The following is a 25472-nucleotide window of genomic DNA, read 5'->3' as shown; positions in this document are numbered from 1 at the left end:
ATATCATGACCTGAGCCGAAGTAGGACGCTCAACAGACTGAGCCACCCAGGTGCCCCTTGCATATTTAGTTTTTAATGCTTCCCAGGTGATTCTAATATGCAGGTACAGGTGGCCACCTTTGATTTGGACCAGTGGCAAATAAGAGATACATGTCCCCCCTCCTTTCTGAGCGGTTGACACTCAGTACTTTTCTCCTTTGGCCCTAGGTGTATGCCTTCATTGGAGCTCTTTTTATGGTTGTATGTCTTAATTGAATCGCTTATTTATTTGCTTTTACTTAAAATCAAAATTACAAGCACGTAGTTGGGGTTTGGAGCAAGATCATGTAGATCTTTCACTTCTTTGGGTCTTCAACTGGTAGACATCAAAGTATCAGCTTCATTATGGACATAAAATGGATCTGGACAACCATCCCTTTGACTACAGCCCATTGGGCTGCCCAGTGTTCTGATGATTCACCACTAAAATAGATGGAGTTATAGGTACACCTCATAACCCAGGGGGAGTCATCTCTCCTTGGGGAAGCTTATTGCACAGAAAACCAGATAGGTCTGCTCTGTGGGTAAATAGAGCAGGGAGAGGGGCTGAGCTATGCCTGTTTGGTTCCTTTGCCCAAATTCTCCATCCCTTACCTCTTCAAATCCAGGAGTAATAGATTGCCTCCACCTTTCCCACCACAATACACAATACACAGGTTAAATGATTAAATAATGTTAGAGACAATCATTTTTCATCTTTAGCTGTGATCTCTTTTTCCCCCCTCTTTGAAATTTTTTTTTTCATTTTTGAGACAGGGAGAGACAGAGCATGAACAGGGGAGGGTCAGAGAGAGGGAGACACAGAACCCGAAACAGGCTCCAGGCTCTGAACTGTCAGCACAGAGCCTGACGCGGGGCTCGAACTCACGGACCGTGAGATCACTCTTTGAAACTTTTTAAGATCTCCTTATTCCTAGTACTTTGAAATTGACCGTGGGGGCTCCTAGCTGGCTCAGTCGGTAGAGCATGTGACTCTTGATCTGGGGGTCATGAGTTCATGTTCCATGTTGGGTGTGGAGCCTACTTTAAAAAAAAGACTTAAAAAATTAATTAATAAAATAAAAACCGAAGCTCAGAATAATTAGAAAAATAATAAAAATGAAAAAAATAAATAAAATTTACTGTGACCACTCCCCACCCCCATTGACTTAGGTCTTTTCTTATTCCCTATGCAGATACCAACTAGAATCTTTGAGATCCCTGCCTTCCAGTTTTCCTGGAAAAACCAAAGAAATAAAAGAATGTTTTCATTTCTTTCCTTCCACTTTCTGTGTTCTAGAAATTCAGTTATAAGGCCATCTATGTTGATTCTCTGAGAACCAACCTTTATCTTCTCCTTTTACCCTTGTCTTTTTGTCTTTTCTACTTTCTGGGAGGTTTCTTCCAATTTATATTCTTATCATGTTATGTTATTTTTTTCACTATAATATTTAAGTTCCCCTCTTTTATTCTTTGCACATTTTTGTTAGTATCCTGTTCCTATTTTATGGATGCCATCATTTCCCTTAGGTCCTTCCTGACAGAAATTAGAGAGTTCAGGACTCCTGTCCCCATCACCCTGCATTGTGTCCAGGTTCTCCTGTTTCTTCCCTCCTCCCATTCTTTCTTTGCTTTCTTCCTTTTTTGTCTGTATCTTTTCTATAGAGAATATACTTCAAATGTGCGGTGACCATCTATGGTTCTTTCATGTCAGGAGTGGGAATTGGGAGCTCTGTATGGGGAGAGGAGCTTGTTGTCTGGTGAAACTTCCTGTAGGGTGGGTAAGTGGACAGCTGCATTTTTCATGAGGGGATCTTTGGTGTTGGTACATGAATGCCTTTTCACTGAAACTGTTCTGTTTCTCCAAAGGAAAATATTCTTTGTCTATAATAGTGAATTCTATTATAGGGTCAGGGATGGGGAGTGAAGAAAGGAAACTGGAGAAGCTATTATTCAGTTTGGAAACTTGAATTTCATCCCCATGTTTTCGGCCCCAAACAACTTTCCTGGCCTTAGCTGGGCCCTGGGTCAGAATCTCCAGTCTGTCCCCAGAGAATGAACTCTGTCTCCTGTTAGTTGTCTGGTAGTACCAACCAGGGACAGGCACCTGACCCTCTGCATGATACCTGGTTTCTTGAAGTTGTGAACCTTCCATGGGTTCTATGGCACTTTGTGCCTTTTAATTGGAGTTATTTAGGCCATTTATATTTAATATGGTTACCAATATGCTTGGATAAATCTGTCCTCTGGCTGTTTGTTTTCTATTTGTCCCATCTTTTCTTTGTCCCTTTTATCTATTTCTGCTTTCTTTTTGGATTACTTATTTTTTATTTTTCCATCTTATATCCTTTAAGTGTTATTAGTTAGTACACTTTGGTGTATTATTTCAGTGGGTCTTTTAGGGTTACAGCATACCTAGACACTTAGGTATACTGTAACTAAATTATCACAGTCTTATCTTCATTTGAAATGATACCACTTACTACAACCTGTCTTTAAGTGATGTTGAACCACTCTACATATAGTACTTGCACTTCTCCATCCTTGGGGTTTTATATGCATGTACTTATCACTACTCAGCTGAATAATCAGGAAGACTCCTGTGCAGATCTCTGGGTCTCCCTCAGTGCAGACTTCTTCCGTCTGGATTTTGATGCTTTGAACTCCAGATCTCTCTGGATTTCCAACTCTGTCCCTGAACTTAGGGAGAATTTTGGACAGTGCCTGGTTTCTCTCCCTCAGCTACATCATGCAGATCCTCTTCAGATATTAAGCTGAGGCGATTGTATGACCACTTTGGTTGTTTACCATCTCTCAGGGATCACTGTCCTTTATTAGTAGATGATCTATGTCTTGTTAACCATTGTTTCAAATATTTGGTCTGGTTTTGTAGTTGTTTCAGGAGGCAGTGTAAATCCAGTCCCTTGTTTCTTCTTGTCTGGAAATAGAATTTTTTGTGTACTTTTGTTTGTATAAAAATGTGTTATTTTTCATGCTCTGATTTCTCCTTTCTTTCTTTTTGTTCTTGTGGGTTTAGACATTTTTTTCAACTGCCTTACTATCCTTTAATGGTACCTTTGGAGAGAAAGGTGGATTCACAAGAGGCAACGGGTGGTGGATCAATCACATGCATTTAAATCTCCATAATACTTTTTACTCTACAACCAAGGCTGGTATGTGAGATCAGAGCTGACAATTGAGATGAAGTCTTTTTGCCATTTGTAGTATTAACAGTATGTTTAACAGAAGAAGACTAATGAATGTAGTTTGTCAGCTGTTAACCTCCAGTGTTGAATTATTTTTTGTCAGTGTAAAAATACCTAGAAGTTGCCCACAGATCTTGGAACAGAACATGACAAATATGATTCACATTAATTGATGAGCAAGACTCATTCCTGTCCCCTTTTTGTATCTCTGTATATGTGATCCTGAAGGCCTAGAATGTGGCTAGGGGCACATCAGTTTGATAACAAATGTTTCACATTGTCATGCTACTTAATTCAATAAAGACATAGTCTTTGTCCTTAAATTCTTTATAGTTAAGATTCTAGGGGCATGTTAGATGAGCAAATTACATATTACATGTCTTATGACCCAAGTTAACGTTGGCTGATGGTGCTAGACATCTCTACAGAGGACCGCCTGAAGTACCCTGTTGACCAAAAGCTGTGTGGAGTCTGGAAAAGGGGACCAATGAGTAGATTCTCAAAATACAAATCAGGGCTGGGGGGGTGGAGGAGGAATCACACCTGTAAACAAAGCCATGAAAGAGGATGGCATAGTGCCAGCCACTCATGTGGCCAAAGCTCCTGTTGCTTCTGGAAAGATGCTGAGAGAGAGTCCGGGGTGCAGGGCAGATGCTATCTCATTCAGGGAAGAATTCAGTAATGCCCTGGGAAAGATAACCTGGCAAATTTAAACAAGTATCACAGAAAGCTGTCATATTTGTGATATAAGAACAAGTGGGAGACCCACTTGAGAAAATGGCAACAGTGAAAAAATGAATGGAAACCAAGAAAAGGAATATTTTTCCTTTTTTCCAAACCTTAAAGCCGATCTCACAACCATTATGTCTATGAAATGTGCACTGCTCTAAAACAGTGCAGTAAGTCTTCTGTCCAAACTCCAGAGTTCTTATTTTAAAAGCTTGAGATCATCAGGCCTCCCTTGCTCTAATTTTAATCTTATTTGATATATTTTTAATTAAACAAGGATTCATACTGATCAGAATTTGAAATTTGCCACTTTGAGTCATTTCTTCACGTCTTTCATAGAATAGTTCTTGTGAAGAAGGTTGGAATTGTCTAAGTTTGTGAAATAAACATCTGTAAACAGTGTCTTGAAATTTTTTTCTTTACCCTTTACATTGTGCAGATTAATCACTCACAGTGGTGTGAATCTGGCATAGTTCCAAATCTGGCAGTGTTCTAAGGGATAATATCATCCTGCTGATAAGTTTGATATTTTAGTTGCCAGGAAAGAAATCTTGATTATTCAAATAGTGCCTAATGCGGTTCCCTAATTGCTTCCCTCTTGACTATTCACAAGTAAGTATGTCTGAATGTAATATAAACATTAGTCCAAGATGTTATTTTTCCATATTGGTGAGCTACGTTTCAGGCAGATTTATTATTTCATAAGCAGAAAAAAAAATAATTTACCATTGAATCCCAAGCCCTAAAATATCAATTCCTAGAAAGTTTATTTCTAATTAGGCCCTTCACTACAGGATTACAGTGTCTGACCCAAAATAATGTGCGTAGTATATAATGAATATTGACAGAACGATAGAATGGTGTAATGCTTGAGAGTCTTTGCAAAGAGTCAAATTTGTGTATTTAAAACCTGGGCATTTATTAAGGTAAGCAACTAAAGAGGAATCGGGTTGCCTAAACGTTCCAGTGATTGCTTTTTATGGTAATTTTCAAAACTGTTTACTTCTCCGAGCTTTGGAAACCAAATCAAAAGTGCTTCGGAAAGAACAGATGGGCAAGCTCTCCATACCCATGATGAAGTTGAGATATCCTTGTGGACACCAGCCATGAAGGTTTCCCTTAGAGACCTTTGTTCATAGTCTGAAATCTCACACGCCTCTTTGTAGGTGCACATGTGTCCTGGCCATTCATGGTGTGGAAATAACTTGAGGATTTCACTGGCACACGATCGCATTTTCTAAGTGATTGAGGACACCTGGTTGATAGAGGGTGGGGACTATCACTGTTTTGGCCAAAAAGGTTGCCTTGGTTTTAAAGTAATGATGTAACACGAGAAAATCCAAGCCAAGGGCTAAACACATAGCGGGTGCTCCACAAATACTACAGATGCATCAGGGAATTAGAGTCTTCACCTCTTCAGTGTCTCAGATCTTTATGTCGATCGTGCTTTGTTAAGAGGCCTTGTCTCACAACTAAAGGCTGTATGGGACATGAGTGCCCCTGCCACCCCTCTCTTGTGCAGCACACACCCACACCAGGGTAATGTGTTCCCTATTTTAGGCAGGTGCTTGATGAAGAATACAGAGAGCCCCAATGTCATGAAAGAGTTATCATCTAAAGCTTATTTCAAAGGGTCTTGTTTAAAAAAATTGTTTTAATGCTTATTTTTGAAAGAGAGAGCATGAGTGAGGAAGAGGCAGAGAGTGAGAGAGAGAGAGAGAGAGAGAGAGAGAGAGAGAGAGACAGACAGACAGACAGACAGACACAGAACCCAAAGCAGGCTCCAGGCTCTGAACTGTCAGCACAGAGCCTGATGCGGGGCTCAAACCTACCAACCATGAGATTGTGACCTAAGCTGAAGTCGGACGCTTAACCGACTGAGCCACCCAGGCGCCCCTAAGCGTCTTGTTTAAAATAAAAACCACATTTGCCCATGGAGGTCTTATTACACAGGCCCAGCATGCCCCCAGAGTAGGTCACAGAGCCCATTAGCTCATGTTGCAGCTGAAGTATAGCACCGATTGCATCACAGATGTGGGTGAATGCACTCATCTGTCTTCCTGGAAAGCTAGGAATGCACTTGACCTCTATTTTGGCAATGACAGCCTCTCGACCTGGCCATTCTGGGAAGAGGAGATTCTACAGCTGGGTCCTGGTGGCAGTTCACTAGGGTGGAATGGTGGAGATTTCTAGCCTCCTAACACCCAAGACTCACGGTATGCTCTTTGGCAAGGATTGAGCATGGGCAAGCTAGGAGATTATGAGCATGCTTTGGAGACCAAGAAATGAGGCCAGGAAAACCCTCCCCAGTGGTATCTGAGAGCTGTGAAGGGAAGTGATCCTTAGGAGACGTTGGGTGAAGAGCCAAGAATACTCGTGGTGACCACAGTCTGGGGTCTGACTGCCACGGAGACTAGAGGAGGGGCACTCTGCTCCATGACTACATAGCACACACATCCAGGGCAAGTTCTTCTGGGGCAACAACTCATGGCGGATAGCAGTGTCTCCATGATGGGCCAGCATTACTGTTCAGTGCTGCTAATTCAAATAAACACTATAGGATATCTTTTTTTAAGGTTTGTTTATTTTTGAGAGAGAGCGTGAACGTGCAAGCAGGGGAGGGGCAGAGAGAGAAGGGGACAGAGGATCTGAAGCAGGCCCCACGCTGACAGTAGCGAGCCTCATGCAGGGCTCGAACTCACAAACCGAGAGATCATGACCTGAGCCAAAGTTGGATGCTCAACCGACTGAGCCACCCAGGTGCCCCCATAGGATATATATTTCTGATATAAAAACCCTCCTCCTCTCCCACACCACAAAAATCTTGATACCTCAAAGACTAATTAGGATAAACTATATCCCTCCCTCTCTTTTTGACTGCAAGCTTTTCGTGTGTAACTAGCGAGGCAGTGATTTCTATCAAGCTCCGGTTCTGGGCAGGGACTGTGCAATCAGTGGCACATTTGTGTCTTCAAGGAAGCCAGCTAGAGCAGGACCTTCAGGTAGACAGTCTCAGTAATGTCCTGTGGGGGAGGAATACAGAGGATGCTGAGGGCATGCAGGGGAGGGGCTGGGAGAAGAGCAGACAGAAAAGGCTCCACCTGCATTTAATTTGAAGGATGACTAGGAGTTGGCTCATCACAGAAATAAAGGTAGCAAAGGGAACAGCATGGCTCCTCCTACTGGAAGGGTGCGGGGAGAGATTACAGAATGCATACAGTAGTACCACATAGGGTCCCACTAAGTTGGGCACGTCAGCAGGCATCAAGGAATGAGGAACCACGAGAAAAGCATGGGCAGAATTCAGAAAGAAATGTGCATTTGTCAGTTTCTACCAGTGAAAAAAAGCATTTGTCCTGTTTTATAGCTTCCCTTTCAGACTGTTTTTCAAGTTGAGGAACGTCCTGATGTCTGTCAGATTGCTCAGGGACACCTCAATTTTATTGACACATAATAGTGAGATTTGAAAACCTTCTGGTAGATCAGTTTATGGAAGCTACTTAGTGAATTCGCTAGATTGGATCAAATTGCCCTTGGCAGCCATACTGCAGATTAATTATAAAGGACCGGCTCTGTTTGCTGTTTTGCAGGTACCATGATCAACAGGATGTTACTAGCAACTTCCTCGGAGCGATGTGGTTGATATCAATAACTTTTCTCTCCATTGGTTATGGTGACATGGTACCTAACACATACTGTGGGAAAGGAGTCTGTTTGCTTACTGGAATTATGGTAAGTGTCTTTTTACTTTGTTTCTATTGCTTATCCTCTTAGACCATGAAGGCATGAAGGTGCACAGTGTGATTTGATTGCAAGCTACTAGGTTTCCCAACAGCCAGCAGCCAGTATAAATAATCAGTTCTAGGTTGCGAGAGAACATGGCTGGTTTTGATCTTCATTCTTAGCGTGATACAGCTCCATGAAGCATCAGGGGCTGTTGGATTGCTTTTTGTGGGGAGAGGCACTAGTTTTGAGGAGCAAATCTGGTCTCTAAGCTGCAGCCAGGAAGTTCTTCATTTCAGTATGGGTCCTCTCATTGTCATAAGAGCGAGGTACACTTTCTCTTCTCTGAAACGTGCTTTCCTTATCTGCAAAATGCGGACCATAACAACCTATCCTGAAGTGTGCTGAAGGGCTGAAAAATTGCATTTTCTCAATCACAGAATTAGATTACAGTTGACCCTCAAGCAACATGGGTTTTGACTGCACGGTCTAAGGATATGCAGATTTTTTTTTTCCAATAAATACAGTGTAGTACTGTAAATGTATTTTCTCTTCCTTATGAGTTTCTTTCTTTCTTTCTTTCTTTCTTTCTTTCTTTCTTTCTTTCTTTCTTTCTTTCTTTCTTTCTTTCTTTCTTTTTGGTTTATTTATTTTGAGAGAGGGAGTGAGAGAGCATGAGCAGGGGAGAGGCAGAGAGAGAAAGAGAGAGAGAGAATCCTAGCACAGAGCCTGATGCAAGGCTCGAACTCATGAATAATGATGTCATGACCTAAGCTGAGACCAAGAGTGGGACGCTTAACCGACTGAGCCACCCAGACGCCCCTTCCTTATGGTTTTCTTAATAATATTTTCTTTCCTCCATCCCGGGAAAGTTGACTTCTGAGCTCAGGTGTGAAGGGTGGATAGCCAGGCAGTGTGGCAAGGAAGGAAGGGCATCCAGGAGGAGGAAATGGTTTGTTTGAAGGTAGTGAGTCAAGGGGGAGCTTGGTACCTTTGAGCAAGGTCATTGGCCCAGGGGTGAAAAGTGGGACAGTGCCATGGCATGAGGCTGGGACGGGTGGGCAGGTCTTGAGGAACCCTTGAGAAAAGTCTGTTGCCTGTAGCGACATGTCACTGTTCTTCTGTGATGCAGCACAAGTTCCTACGCGATCACTACCCCGTACCCACCCCGATTTGACCAGGACTAATTGGTTCCATGTATTTTAGGTGTATACACATCGGAGGCCAGCAGGTTATCTCAAATTGATGACAATGTGGTATGAACTTTTCAGTGTTTAAGCCAGACGTAGCTTCTAATCGATGCACTGTGTTCAGTGACCTGGGTTCTGTCCATTTCTCATCTGCTTTGTGTAGTTTGGCGACAGCAAAAAGTATCATCTTGATGCTTATTTGATCTTCTGCTTACATGTTGGGCTATGAGAACGAGTACCAGGAGCTCCTAAGCCAGGAAATTCCCAGAATTTCTGATGTTAGGCATCCCTCCCAATGCCCCCACTGTGTCCACCCCCATGCTGGCAGCAGAGGGACAGGATCTCCATGTGAGGGCCTCTGAATGGTGGCCAGGGCAACACGCACCCTGCTAGCAGCTGCCTCAGAAGATTGTTCCAAGAGTTCTAACTGGCTGGAAGGACTGAGCTGCCCAGGGCATAGATGGAGTGGGAACATTCTTCTCCCACTTGGTAGTAACCAAACGGGGATTAAGACAGCTAGATGTGAAAATAAAATCTGGGCCAATTTTAAGGTCATCAGTGGTAACGAGAGGCCCATTTCAAGTCCCAATTGTACAGAGTATGATCTGGGGTTATAATTTAACATGGTTTGCTTGTATAAGAAAAATAGTTTTGTGCATTTTAAAGAACTTTTTTGTTTTTTTGTTTTTTGTTTTTTGTTTTTTTCATTACAACGGGTAGCGCCCATTCTGCTCACTGTTGGATCACTTCCTCCTTTTTCCTCAGAAGAGATAGCATTTTATCATATAGCATAATGCTTTGGGAAATGAAATGTGCATGGGTGTATTTTTGGAGGGCCATAACAAGCCCACGAGGGACATGAATGATGCTATTTATACACACAGAACTGGTAATTACAGAGTCTTTCCCCTTAAGCTTCTTAGAAACAATTTCCTTGGTGTTCCTTTCTGGCAAGATGTCCCCCCCCCACCCCCACTCCTTTATTGTTGAATCAGGTATGACTCAGGGCTTGTGCAAATAGCCTAATATGCAGTGGATCGTAGCCAGATTGGAGATTAACCTTGCCTAGATCCTGTGGTACTTGTAGCTTTCCTTGCTTTTTTCTTTGCCCTTCCTGTCTTTCTAGCCTCATCAGACAGCACAAATCTTCTATTTAGTTGTTTGAACCACTCCTTTGCTTAGATGTCACTGGTGATCCTACTTCACAAAAGAAATGAAGTTATAATCCACTTATAATCTATATGGACGCAAATGTGTTGTGTGCACTGAAATTTATAGCGACCTCATTGCCACTGTCTAGATTCATGGTGAAACAGGCCCTCTGTTCTCAGCCTGAGAAGCTCCACTCTATTTCCCTTCTAAGGGACAGATTCCTTTCCTTTCCTTTCCTTTCCTTTCCTTTCCTTTCCTTTCCTTTCCTTTCCTTTCCTTTCCTTTCCTTCCCTTCCCTTCCCTTCCCTTCCCTTCCCTTCCCTTCCCTTCCCTTCCCTTCCCTTCCCTTTTTCCTTCCCTTCCCTTCCCTTTTTCCTTTCCTTCCCTTCCCTTTTTCCTTCCCTTCCCTTTTTCCTTCCTTTCCCTTTTTCCTTCCCTTCCCTTTTTCCTTCCCTTCCCTTTCCTTTTTCCTTCCCTTCCCTTTCCTTTTTCCTTCCCTTCCCTTTCTTTCAACATTTATTTGTTTTTGAGAGACTGAGGGAGACAGAGCCTGAGCAGGGGAGGGGCAAATAGAGAGGGAGACACAGCATCCGAAACAGACTTCAGGCTCTGAGCTGTCAGCACAGAGCCCAGCGTGGGGCTCGAACCCACAAACTATGAGATCATGACCTGAGCCGAAGTTGGATGCTCAACCGACTGAGCCACCCAGGCACCCCGGGACAGATTTCTTTCTTAACTGGCCCCACCCAAAATGGTTTACTTGCATGTAGAGAAATTCAGTAATCTTGGACGAGCCTATGTGAAATGCTAGGAGGAATAGGATTGTGTCTGTCCCTAGCCCAGGCAGCCTCCCGTTGAGTCGGGCCCCAGAGCAGTCTCCTGGGGGTGAGCTTGGGGAGTTAATTCTATCCCTTGTAAATTTCCCAGGGATCGGCAGTGTATGGCTGGAGGTTTCCTACAAACTTGTACAGTGTTTGCCTGTACAGTGTTTGGCTGGCAGTATAGATACCTAGAAAAAGATCACTTGTTTTCACAGTTCATATAAAAGGTTAGTTTCCTTAAGCTGAAATATGTTTTGTCAGATACTCCCCCCCCTCCAAGAGACTTAAATACCAGTTTGTCACCTGGGGATTATCTAAGCCAGATATGGTTTCCTTTTGTTGGGGGGGGGGATTTATTTGCCTGTTGCCCCTTGGGCTTTCTGCAATGCATGTTTGGATAAACTGTACAATGTCAGATTTCCCCAGGGCCATCTCTCTCTCTCTCTCTCTCTCTCTCTCTCTCTCTCTCTCCCTCTCCCTCTCCCTCTCCCTCTCCCTCTCCCTCTCCCTCTCCCTCTCCCTCTCCCTCTCTCTCTCTCCCCATCTGGCCCCTACTAAATTGTGAAAAGAAATACGACTTACAATACTTCTGAGAGAGGACAGGGCCATCCCTGAATCATCTTGTATATTTTCTCCAAAGTACTGTATTTCTTTGTTTTCTCTTATATTTGAATTTTCTGGTTCTTGTGTTTTAAAAATTGATAGAATTTATACCTTTATGTGTTTTTTTTTACTTTGACATAAGGTACAGTCGATCCATATGCTAACATCTAAAACACTTACCCATTTCAAAAATGTACAAATAAAGAAATGAGCACTGCATTTCTTGATAAAGCTAATGAAGCGAATGAATTATTTTGTGGCATCGTCTTAGAGGTTCACATTTCATTGGTTACAAACCCAAAATTAAACCATGATTTAAAATTTTTAAATAGCTTAATTTGTGTCATGAGTGATATTTTTGGGAGCCAAGGACATTAAGATTAATCTACAGTGCTCTGGGCAGAAATATATTGTTAGACAATTAGGAGAGAGAGTTTTCCAGAATATTTCTAAGAGAGTAACAAGTGAACATTTCAAAAAATAACCTCTCCTCACTTGAAATATCAATTGTGAATACAAGCCAATCAGGCAAAGCTTTTCTCATAGTTTTTACAACTTCGTTTACAATGTTCTACATAAATGATGATGGAAATCCTAGAATAACGGGATCTCAGATACTGAAATGTGTGAAGAGGTATTACACTGTGATAGGTCAGACAAATCACGCAGAAAGTTCCTTTTTACCAAGACCTACCTGATAGTAAAGCCGAGGAGACAAAGATCTCATTCTCTCTCCTGGATAGTATTTTAAAACCATAAAATCCTAGGATCGTATAATAAGTCACTCATCACCCTTCCAGAGAAAAGCCATGAAGGTTGTAATTCCTTTTTTCTCCTTATTCATCTGTCTTTCCTCTGTGGGGTTGTACCAAGGACCTGAGGATTCATTAGTGTGGATGTCACCATAACCAATGGCATGAATTCTCTCAATGGCTTTATTCTTTTGGTTGAAGGTGGCAGGCAGACAACCTTGTGAGATTGTTGTGTCTTCGCTATTGTCAGCTCGAGCTGGTTTCCCATGATCTCCAACTGGATGCAGAGAAGGGAATTGTTTTGCTTAGCATTTAAAAGGTTATCCTGTCTACCCTTTCATATCTGCACATCTAGACAAAACACATTCTGGAAGCTCTCATCTCCCCTTGCTTATGAATACAGATGATTGTTTCAAGAGGAGAATACAACCTCATTGGTGACAGAGTATCTCCTGTCTTATATGAGAATGAAGGTCCTTCGTTCATTTGCAATTTTCACCTCTCCATTTCTGTGGAATTACGACGTCTCTTGTGGGCCCTTTGTGTAGAATATGGATGACCAGATTTGGGGGCAAAATTACCTTTAAACATGAAGTATCATCTGCCCCATCCTAGGGACACAGGTTGGTGTGTGATAAATGGTCCCCTTGGACTTCCACAGGGTCCCCCCATGGATTCCTCAACTCAAGTGAGTGCCTTTCAGATGTGTGATTTAGGTTTTGCTCAAACACTTCTGCATTTCATAACAATTGAAAAATCATGGCACCAGTGAATCTTTCAAGTTTTACTTAGGGAACAACAACAATAATATAGTCATTAATTTTTATACCATCTTAGGATGAGAACTTCGGATAATAATCCTGTCAGCATCAATTTACCCCAGTGTTGAGGAGCCTTAATTGAAGGTCCCATGGTGGTTCAGTCAACTGTCAGAGGTCAGCAGTTTTAATCCTGAAGGGTAGGATTACACACTACACTGTCCACTCAGTCTGAGAGTATTCTAAAACATAGCCATAAATTACCAAGAGCTTATAAGGAAAATGACTGGTATTCAAGAGGGCTAAACCTAAGGTCTGGTTATATTCCTGCTACTTTCTGTCTTTCCATTAAGCGATTTTTCTTTCCCCTGCCAATGGATATGGAAATCCCAAGAAACTTGGTACTGCATGTATGAATAAGCAAAATAATAATAATAAAATAAAAACCTAGGATCCTTTATATGTGTCTTACACAATTTGGCATCAGGTGTTTACTATCAAATACTAACTTTGAAGAAGTTTTTAATTTACTTTTCATTTATTTTGGGGGGTCTTTCTGGTGTATTCACCGAATCTCATCAAATAAAGGCTCAGTGTGGAGAGCCTATCTTTAAATTCTTAGGATAGTTCCTATTTTGTGCAGGGTAGCAGGAGGGGTACCACGGGCCTATTCAGCCCTAAGGCTAAATTCCCCACCAATGCCCCCAAGCCGACCTTCATTTCTGCACAAGAAACTTCCTTAAGAAAGATGACCGCTGGTTTCTCTCAAACACAGGCAAATAGAGGCGGCAGGTGTTGTGACCTTCTAGCTTTTGACTTGTAGATGCCACAGTTCCACCTAAGTTTTCTAAACTATCAGCATTTTTAGTTGGCAAGGCTGGCCTTCCTGTCTCTAAAGTACATGCACTCACACTAGCGCCGTTGCTAATAAGGAGATTTAAACCCGGGGATGAGTCATTGTTGATGACCAGAGTTATGTGCCACTTTCCAACCATCCAAGTACAAGAATGAGCTGAACAAGTAATTCACTCTGAGGGAGACCTGGGTTTTCCAGGCACCGGTTTTATCCCTGAACTCAAAAAACCACACACACCTCCCCTCTTCCATTGGATGAGGACACCGTACCTGACCTCTGCCCTCCTATCTGCAAGTACCACCCCGTCTTTGATAAACTCGGGGTATTTCTCATCAAAATTACCTTGTCATCGATTTTCACGACCCAAGGAGACCTTGCAGAATTCCAGTAGGATGTAACAACAAAGCTGAGTCTTTTAGAAAATTCTATTTGCCAGAACTTTCATGAAAAAATATTTATATCAGACAAGGGTACTAAAATCTATTTATTGTTCTATATACTGAGTCACTCAAGCCCAGGGACAGAAACATGGGCAGTATTTTCAAACACTCATTTTACCTTCCTCTTGGAGGATAAGCTGATATTTTTTAATGAAAAATATTAATCAGGCTTAAAGCTGCTTTATTAATTTGGATGTATCTTAAGGAAAAAGCATGATTTTTTTTTCAAATTAACTATGCTTTGACAAATTTTAATTACTGTTGGTCAAAGAAATTGGCTATCACACTGAAGTTTGAGCTTTTAGGAGTGATTATTAGAACTGCAGGAAGATAATTAATTTAACGCTGGAGTATTTTGAACACTAGCATTTTTTTCATTAGTCCTTCTTGGTGAGGGTGGGGATTCTGGGACTTCTAAAAGAAAATTACACATTTCAGTATTTGTGTTAAATCTTTGGCAGCTGCCTTTTTAAAATCAGAATCAAAACCTTTACCCAAACATCCTAATAAAGGAATTTCCCTTCTGTACAGGCTTGCATCCTTAAATGGTTAAAAGCTTGCTCCCAGAATGGTTTATCAAAAAGCTTCTCGAAAGTATTTGCAGGGTGAGAACAACCAGGTGACCTGAAGTAAAATTATGGGAGTACTTTGAACTTTTCCAACATTGTGTGATAAAATTACCTGGGAGAAGATGAACGTCTCTTTTGGGCATCCTGGGGGCCAACATGGCTTACGATTTCTGTGCTCTGATGAGGAAATATAGAGTGGAGAAAAGTACCATATTTTAATTTTTTTAAAGTTTATTTATTTTGAGAGACAGAGTCAGCAGGGGAGGGGCAGAGAGAGAAAGGGAGAGAGAATCCCAAGCAGGCTCCATGCCATCAGCACAGTCTGATGTGGGGCTTGAACTCACAAAGTGTGAAATCATGACCTGAGCTGAAACCAAGAGTCCCACTCTTAAATGGCCAAGCCACCGAGGTGCCCTGAAAAGTATTGTATTTTATCTTTAAAGTGTATTTATTTATTTTGAGGGGGTAGGGCAGAGAGACAGAATCCCAAGCAGGCTCCACACTGCAACACAGAGCCTGACGTGGGGCTCGAACCCACGAACCATGAGATCATGACCTGAGCCAAAACCAAGAGTCGGACGCCCAACTGACTGAGCCACCCAGGTGCCCCAAAAAGTCCTATATTTTAATTTGGTAGCAGCTAAGACTCTTCAGGTGTTGGTATTCAACTACTACTTAGGCACTCTGGTCGTCATTTGTGTGCTTCACACTGAGCTGACATAGGGAGATGAACATTCATAATTACCTCTTCTATGGACAAGGCCTTTCTCCCTCCTCTTCCTCTCTCTCCCTTGCAACATCTAATTTGTTAGAAGGAAAGAAGATACACCAGCTAAGGAGAGCCTCAAGATTTGCTTTTAATATATTGGCTTCATAAACACTGTGTTCTCTTCATTTAGTTTTTAGGTTCCTGAGCATCTTGAAGGGACAGGCCAATGATCTGTTTAGTTTTTCCATCGTAACATAAACGAAATGGGAGAAAAGTAACCAGGATACACTTTCTGACTCTGGTGAAAGGAATATGACTCATCTTGTTAAAGACATACAGGGATCTTCATTTCAGAGAGTAACATATGTTCATCCCAACTGTTTCCACATCCATTGTGATGACGACAACTTTGGAGAAAATGTTGTAAAAGCATGTTTACTCTCATTTGTATTCATTTGATGAAACAGAACGCTCCTGGAAATAGATACTGAGTGGACAGCAGCGTCACACCGTGACTTAAATGACTTAAATGACATTCATGTTGACAGGGATTTACTTCGGACCTAGAAAGCTTTCGGAGGTGAACCAGCAATTTTGCATATCTCCACATTTATTTTATTTTTGTAAAGTTACTGTTTTGAAACCCAATTCTATACACATGGCATCCTTGTCTGGTTTATTCAGGACCTGGGGACATAGAAGTGTATGGCTTCCCTAATTAAAATGAAAGTAGAGGAGGGGCACATGGGTGGCTCAGTTGGTTAAGCGTCCAACTCTTTATTTCAGCCCAGGTCATGTCTCATGGCTTGTGAGTTCAGGGCCCTCATCAGCGAAAAGCCTGCTTAGGATTCTCTCTGTCCTCTCTCTCTATGCCCCTCCCTCAATCATGCTCTTTGTCTCTCTCTTAAAATGAATAAACTAAAAATAAATAAAGGAGTGACTGTATATGAACAGAAAGAGGTTTCTTAAGTGGCTCTTGAGGTACCATCAAAGGGTACAGCTAGGATAATGGAGTGACATACACAGGTAATAGTTGCAGTAATTCCCAAATTGTCACACTCCCTTGCTTTTGCAGTTTGCAACAGCGATACTCATTTTCGTGCACAAGACTTTGGGGGATCTAGAGAACACTCAGTAAGGAATGGGCCAGTAGCAGGAAAAAAGAGAGCCCAAGAATAAACACAAATAAAAATCGACTTTCAAAGGCTCTTGATACCAGTGATTTTCCACTCCTGTTAGGATGTTGATTTCTTTCCAGAAGGATCTCAGCAGTGGCCACCTGCCAGGGGAAAACAATACTCAACTTTGAGTGCCAACTGCCGCTCTCAGATATCTAACAGTGGAAGCCCCTCAGATTTTTACATTTTCTGCTTATTCAGAAAGCATCCCTGCTCTTGAATCTCTTGTAACTCACTGACTGACAAGCACCTGGGAACAGCCTGCAGGTGATCCTGTATTTCTCGAGCAAGTGTTGCCCTCCAGTGGGTAGGTATAGACAGCCATCTTGAGTGGCCACAGATTCCATCCACTGATTGTGATTAGCCCCTTATCAGTACACCAAAACTGTGTACATTTTGTGGCAAACATTTGAAAGTGAACAGAATAGATGGGTATGCTTCCAAAGGCCATTTTTTTTTAATTTCAAGTATAGCTGATATACAATATAAGTTTCAGTGTATAATGCAGTGACCTGACATTTCTATACATTAGGAAATGATCCCCGTAGGTCTAGCTACCCTCTGTCACCATATAAAGTTACCACAATATTATTTACTATATTCCCTGGAATGTATTTTCTATCCCTATGATTTATTTTATAATTGCAAGTTTGTTTTCTATATTTATTAGTCTCTTTCTGTGATGTCCATTTTTTTTTAAACTCCACATACAAGGAAAACCATATAGTACGTGTCTTTCTCCGACTTCTTTCACTTAGCATAAAACCTTCTAGTTCCATTCATGTTGTTTCCAATGGCAAGATCACATTCTTTATGGCTGAGTAATATTCCATTGTGTACACATACACAACATTTTTATCAGTTCATCTATTGATAGACACTTAGGTTGCTTCTGTGCCTTGGCTATCTTAAATAATACTGCAATAAACATAGGGATGCATATATCTTTCCAAATTATGGTTTTCATTTCCTTCAGGTAAACACCCAGAAGTGGAATTACTGGATCATATGGCAGTTCTATTTTGAACATTTTTTGAGGAACTGCCATGGTGTTTTCCTCAGTGGCTGTACCAGTTTGCATTCCCACCAACAGTGCATGACGAGGGGTCCTTTTTCTCCACATCTTTGCCAACACTTGTTATTTCCTTTTGGTATCAGCCATTATGACAGGTGTGAGGTGGTATGGATTGGATTTGTATTTCCCTCATGATTAGTGACGTTGAACATCTTTTCATGTGTCTATTGGCCATCTGGATGTCTTCCTAGGAGAAATGTCTGTTTGGGTTCTCTGCCCATTTTTGATCAAGTTATTTGATTTTTCTGGCTATTGAGTGAGTTGTAGGAGTTCTTTATATATTTTGGATATTAACCCCTTATCTGAATACCTATCATTTGCAGATATCTTCTCTGTTAGGTAGGTGTGTTGCCTTTTTGTTTTGTTGATGATTTCCTTCACTGTGCAAAAGCTTTTTAGTTTGATATTGTCCTTTTATTTTTTGCTTTTGTTGCCCGTGCCTGAAGAAACAAATCTAAAATTTACTCCTCAGAGTGATGGCCAAGAGTTTACTGCCTATGTTTTCTCCTAGAGCTTTTATGGTTTCAGGTCTAACAGGTAGATCTTTAATTCATTTGCAGTTTATTTCTGTGTATGGTATAAGAAAGTGATCCAGTTTTCCCAACACCATTTATTGAAAAGACTTTCTGTCTTTTCCCCAGTTTTTTATTCTTGTCCCCTTTGATGTAAATTGACCATATAAGCATGGGCTTATTTCTGGGTTGTCTATCCCGTTCCATTGATGTATGTGTCTGTTTTTGTGCTAGTACCGTACTGTTTTGATAACCATAGCTTTCTAGTGTAGATTGAGATCAGGGAGCATGCTACCCCCAGCTGTGTTCTCTGTGGTTCTGTACAAATTTGGGGCTCATTTGTTCTAGTTCTGTGACAAATACCATTGGAATTTTAATAGGGATTGCAATAAATCTGTAGATTGTTAATTCTTCCCATTCATGAGCCTGTTATATCTTTCCATGGATTCGTGTCCTTTTCAGTTTCTTTCATCAGTGTCTTACAGTTTTCAGAGTACAGGTTGCTCGCCTCCTTAAATTTGTTCCCAACTGTGGGTCCTTTCTAAAAAATAAAATTAGGAGCAAATTAGGCATATAATTTTCTGACTTGCTTATTTAAATATTACGTTGTCTTTAAGCATCGCAGAAATAAAATTTTAATACAGCCATAACATATTACGGACACGGGCATGCTAGGAGCAACTACCACTCCTCAATATTAGATCCTGAAGATGAAGACTACCTTATATGGAAGATGCAGAGTTACTTTCATAATGAGTGATTTTCAGACCTATTTGTCATCAGGAAAGCCACGTTACCTTATGGGAACTTGAGACTCTTCTGGCTAACTAGCCAGTGAGCACGTTACCATTTTTGCGAACATAAAGGCGATGCTATTAAAAACTAGTTCAGGGGTGACTCAGTCGGTTAGGCATCTGACGCTTGATCTCAGCTCAGTTCATGATCTCACGGTGAGATGGAACCCCATATCGGGCTCTGTGCTGGCAGTGCGGAGCCTGCTTGAGATTCTCTCTCCCACTCAAAATAAATAAATGCACTTAAAAAAACTAGTTTAAGAGGATTCAAATCTGTTGAAAGATCCACAATTGTAACATCATGCTGTTGGGTGTCCCTCTTCACTGGGCTCCTGCGTGGACCCTGCCTTCATTGCTCTGTGTCCACTGAGACAGGTGGGCAATATCTGCTGCCCTGTGGCCCTCTCAGGGGAGTGATTCCTTCTGGAGGGCTGGACTTCCCTTTCACAGTCCTGTCAGGAGCTCTTCAGGCTGTGACAGCTCCTCAGTAGCTCCCCCTTCTCTCCTGGTAAGTCAGTTGTGCCCAGGACCCATGAGGTGGCAGCAACAGCATGACTTTGCCTAGACCGCCTCCGGCCCCCCACCCCCCAAGAGGTGCCCCAGCCCTGCCTCCTGGCCCTGTATGTAATCACTGCTCTTACAACCAAGAAGTCCTCACACCTCGTGCCCGTGATCATGGAGCAGGAAACTCTAATCCCTGGGGTACCACACAGTGTCTCACATCTCTTCCCAAGAGACCTGCACAGGGGCCTATCATTCAAAACACAGCGCTGCTGATCTTTTGCAAAACAAAGGTAACCCATGCCTTTCTTAGTATTGGTAAGCATCTGAACAGGACGACTATGCCTTATCTTCAACACTTTCTATGTCTCCATTGTCCAGGTTCAAATCACAGAGATCCTCCCATGATCTTGAAGTTGTGCATACACCGAGATAATGCAGCTCTCTCTTTTCATTCCTGGTACATCACAGTCAATTGGGTGGAAGACCTCTGGTCTTATCTTGAGAGAAGATTATGCAGTGTTATTTTTTTAGAGAATAATTGTTATTTCTACTCCATGCATTTATGCTAATTTACTCATCTATTACTTGTTCCTGTTATATTTCCGGACAGACTTGCTCTGTTTTTTAACAAATGTCTGCAATTTCAGCAAGTTGCCCCTTTACCATTTATTTCTTAGTATTAAAATGTTTGATTCACATATTATGCTTGAGATCTTAAAATACGTGAACTAAGGTTTTGAATCCCAATCTCCGGGCATGCTACTTGTGTTTGTTGACCATGTATTTTTGGTCATAATTATTAAAGCCACTGAATGTTACTTTTTTTTTTAATCTCCAGCTTCTTATGTACTTGGTGAAAAACATTTTTTACTGTGGCTGAGACCAAAAATCATAACTCGTTGGGGTTCTCTTCTCTTCTGATTTTCAGGGTGCTGGTTGCACAGCCCTGGTGGTAGCTGTCGTGGCAAGGAAGCTAGAACTTACCAAAGCAGAAAAACACGTGCACAATTTCATGATGGATACTCAGCTGACTAAAAGGGTGAGTTACCACCCCATGGATCTTCAGAGGGAAGATTTTCGTGTGTTTTCCATTGCAGGGGTGGGCAATCGATTTCTGTTTTGACCTCTCAAGCTGAAACAACCTAGTTTAACGTTAAGGCCTTCTTGGAATCTGTTTCATTTTTTTTCCCCCACATTTTGAGAATAGGCCAGTCCTAACTTTACGTCAGCTAGGAAATAATTGGACAACCTTGGTATTTACTCAAGGATAAACCTAGACCTCGTCAGTATAAACAAAGAGGCACACTTAACATTTCAGTTTGCAGGACACAAGAAGGGAGTGATATTAGATTGAATAGGAAGGGGCAGGCTGTCAATGTTATCTAGAAATTTAGAGTGTCATCTAGAGTGATGTAACAATGTTTTACTGAGCTTCTGTGAGCCAGTCTCTGGTCTAAAGACTGGGTGTGCAGGGACAATAAGAAACCACCAGTGACTTGTAGGACTCCAAGGTAGGAGCAGAGACAGGCCCTTTCTGTGATTTAAAGGCTGTGCAAGAGATGAAGGGCAGCAGAGCCCACTGGGAAAATATGGCAGACAACGGGAATCACGGTGTTGACACTCTCTCTGTACGAGGCTTGGCTCCCAGTATGTCACCTGTGTAAACTGGTGTCATACGCAGACAACTTTCTGAGAGAGGCACTAGCATTCTGCCCATTTTACAAATGTGGAAGCCAAGACACAGAGAGGTTAGGTAGCTTGCTCAATGTCACTATATCCAAGAGGAAAAATCTTCTTCTCCCACTCCCGCCAAATGTTTAGCCTCTCTTCCTAGTCACTTGAGAGACCAAAATACAAGGTCAGAAATAAAGCTAAAAATCCTTTTTTAGCAGCGTCATGTTGCTAACATAATTCAACGGAGAATCCAATCGGGCTGTCATCCAAATAACAAAACACATTGTCATTTGGTAACTTTACCCATAAAAGAATCCATGGCTGGTTCAAGGAGAGTTCCAATTTTCAGTGGTTTTACGCACTTAAAAAATTTTTTTTTAATGTTTATTTATTTTTGAGATGGGGGGAGGGGCAGAGAGAAAGGGAGACACAGAATCTGAAGCAGGCTCCAGGTTCTGAGTTGTCAACACAGGGCCTGATGTGGGACTCGAACCCACGAGCAGCAAGATCATGACCTGAGCTGAGGTCGGACGCTCAACTGACTGAGCCACCCAGGCACCCCTGTTTTTACTCACTTTTGATTTTGGTTGCATACATAAAAGTAATCATGGTTCAGTTGGTAAATACTTCCTAATAGCTCTGTCATTTCAATGTGCCTATTTATATATAAGGACAGTATTTACAAAATGTAAGCATGGATTCCAGTTGCCTTGCTATTTTCTAAGTCTTACCACCAGACACCATTGTGAGACTTTATTGCATTTGGAAGGTCCACATATAGTCTAGGTGATCTCAGCCACTTGATTGCAGATATCATGCTTTTGGCCTGGAGGTGCCCCTTTAGAATGTCTTCTACTCTGCACAGCTTTCTCTCAACTCCGGAATTCGCTCTCCAAACTCATGAACATTGGCGAATGTTACAGAAAAGCACAAGGAGAGCCATAAATTCAGAGCTATTAGTCCACATATAATCCAAAATCGTAACAGATGTTTTGTGGATTTTGGATGCATTTCATACTGTACGGTTCGTATTGAGAGTCAAAAGAACTTTACTTTATCAAAAGAACTCTTCCCAAAAAGTCCCCTGTGTAATCCAAACAATTTTATCATGAAGATCATACCTTATAAATTTCATAAGAATTAACTGAATGACACACTGAGGTAGAAAATTCCATTAAAACATCATATAGCCCATACATCTGCATGTAAATCTTTTCAGCAACAACACCAAAAGCTGGGACAGGATCACAAATTAGAAGAACCAAGTTAGCACATTGAGGCAGATTTCCTTGCATTTCCTAAGCAGGTACTTAGTTTTATCTTAAGAAGGTAAGATGCCATTTCTTTAGATTTACTTTGGGACATCAATATTCCATATCCTACTTACTGAACAGACTATGATGTTAAAATCTGTGAGATTTGTACAGGTCTCCCAGGTTCAGTTGGGAGCCATTCCAGGTTGGTTTTATAATTTAATTAGTTTAGCTCAAGATCACTCAGCCTCAGCACCACTGACCTTTGGGACTGGATAGTTCTCTGTTGTGCAGATGTCCTTGTGCATTGTTGACTGGTTAGCAGCATCCTTGGTAGATGCCAGTAGCATTTTCTCTAATTTGTGACAACCAAAAAAATGTCTCTAGACATGGCTGGGACAAAATTGCCCACAGTGAGAACTGCTGCTTTGGTTTGTTATTCCCCAAGGATTTGGAGCCTGGGACAGTCCTCATAGTGGATATTCTTCATATATACTGAATTTATCATAATCTTCCTGGGAATAAAATGTAATTATTTAACAAAATATATAGCATACCTATTAGAGTTGCAGTTCGCCTAATATTGTTGGAGTTCTGTGTTAACTGCTGAGGATATAGAACTGAAATACCAAACTCCAGGACTCAGGAAATTGTAAGCTTTTCTGGTACTCTTCCTTCAGCAAATCAGATATAAGAACTGTTTTTTTTGTTTCCTGTACTTGGGGCAGAAAAATTGGCTTGTGTTCTTGCTTATGTTGCTTATGACCCCCCCCCCCAAGCCCATTCTTGGCCCCTTTTGGAGGACTATGGATCTAGATGACTTCCATTCGTTTTTATGAATGGGACTCATTTCCCCAAGTGGATCATGTTTTCTGATCTTACAGCTCTTCTGTTACAAGTTCTTGTATACTTTAGCCTGACTCATTATCTATAGGGAATCTGTTTATAGAAAGCTTTTTCATAAGAAGTATTATTGTAAATTCAAAATTTACATTCTCCATGATGCTTTATTAGTTCTCTTATTTTATTACGCCTCCTTAAAAGTTTAGCTACTTTGCAGTATTACTTCGGACCAAGGCACTCCAAGAAGTCTTGCTGACAGCTTGATTTTTATAGGCAAAATGTCATTAAGTGCAGGTACAAATGTTAAAACGTCATTAGAACCAAACATCAATTTCTCATTTATGATACCCATTTCATTATTATAGTCAATACAATATATGAAAATAATAGCTCTTTTATAGTCCTCTTCAACTTAATGAGTACCATTTACTTGGAACTTGATTCCATTTGGTTATTTATGGAATTTCTAAATGACCCTACTTTTAATTTTAAGTTTTTAAATAAAAATTCTAAAATACCAGAATAGTAGGGTCCTGAGCTCACCTCTTCCTATGGATATACCAAGGCTACAACTACAGATAATGCAACCGACTCTGAAAACGACCTGAACACTAACAGAACAGATCTTCCACAACTGAAGACTTAAAAGAAAAAGGTACATGGAGAAGCAGCGAAGATGGACCTGAGAACCAAATTGCCTGCATGGCGACCCATAGGATGGACGGAGGTCACAGGTACAGGGATCCTACCTAAGGCACAAAAGCAGCAAACATCACATAATGGGGCATCCCCTGTTACTGGGGACCTTCAACAGAAAGGTGAGTCCCCATATGTTCATAATTCAAAAGTTGACAGGGCTTACCTCTGAAAGACATGGGGGCCTACAGGCCTCTGAGACTCTGCTCTTAAAGGGCCAGTGCACTGTATCTCTCAGTCCCTCTCAATCCAAGACCAGGCACAGACAACAGACTGGAAAGCACCTAGATTATACATGAAGGAAATTTATTGAATAATTTTAGGGTATGTGCTGGAGAGGCAAGAATGGGTAGGAACTTGTCCAGGAATGGAAGTGCTGGTGGATACAATTTTTTTTTTTTTTTTTTTTTTTTTGCTCTCCTGCAACCTGGGTTGGCAAGACTTTGTAGGAGCCAATTTTGGTACTCTCCATCCTCCTTGCTAGCACTGTTCACCCCACCACACCTGGCGAGCATTCCCCTGAACCAACTACTGCCCCAGGGAGGGGGACCAGCCTCACCTGCCAGTAGGCCCAGAGCAGTCCAGCCCAGGCACAACAGGAGGGCACATGCAACCCACACAGCAGACACCCCTGAAGTACCTGGTTCTGCTGACCAGGGTGGACTGCACAAGTGGGCCCCCCTGACTTCTAAGACCAGGAGACTTAGCTGATCTACCTAATAAATTGTAACAAACATGGAGAGTGAGACAAAATGAAGGCACAGAGGAATATGTTCCAAAAGAAAGAGGTCCAGGAAGCACAGAGAACCCCACACAAGATGAATCCAAAGACATCCATACTGCAACACAAAATAATTAAAATGGCAAAAGTTAAACAGAGAATCTTAAAAGTAATGAGAGAAAAGCAACTAGTTATGTACAAGGGAAACTCCATAAAGCTATCAGCTGAGTTTTTAGCAGACTCTGCAGGTGAGAAGGGAGTGGCATGTGATCTATTAAAACTGCTGAAGGGAAAAAAAAACCCTACAATCAAGAAAATTGTACACAGCTAGTTTATTATTCAGAATTGAAGGAGACATAAAGAGTTTCCCAGACAAACAAAAGCTAAAGGAGTTCATTATCACTCAATCATCCTTAAAAGAAATGTTAAAGGGACTTCTTTAAGTGGGAAAGAAGGGTCTTTACAAAATTATGAAAGGAAAAAATTTCACTGGCAAAAGCATATATGAAGTAAAGGTAGTGCATCAGTCACTCACAAAGCTAGTATGAAGGGGAAAAGGCAAAAGTAGTAAAATCAGTTACATTATACAAAAATTAGTTAAGGGATACACAAAAGATGTAAAATATGATGTCATACACATAGGACATGAGTGGCAAATAGAAAGGTAGTGCTTTTAGAATGTCTGCGAACTTCAGC

At 41.4% G+C, this 25472-nt stretch overlaps 1 protein-coding gene across 1 annotated transcript in view; it reads left to right on the top strand.

Moving 5' to 3' along the window:
* Positions 1 to 25472, top strand: part of KCNN2 (potassium calcium-activated channel subfamily N member 2) — a 471549-nt gene that overhangs the window by 427160 nt on the left and 18917 nt on the right. Inside the window, exons 7-8 of the mRNA XM_058738763.1 lie at positions 7544 to 7685; positions 20518 to 20628. Of these exons, the coding sequence (XP_058594746.1) occupies positions 7544 to 7685; positions 20518 to 20628 (253 nt within the window). The remainder of the gene's footprint in view (positions 1 to 7543; positions 7686 to 20517; positions 20629 to 25472) is intronic.

Source organism: Neofelis nebulosa, chromosome 1 (genome assembly GCF_028018385.1).
Source record: "Neofelis nebulosa isolate mNeoNeb1 chromosome 1, mNeoNeb1.pri, whole genome shotgun sequence".
Classification (NCBI taxonomy): Eukaryota; Metazoa; Chordata; class Mammalia; order Carnivora; family Felidae; genus Neofelis; species Neofelis nebulosa.
This window is presented reverse-complemented; position numbering and strand designations above follow the sequence as displayed.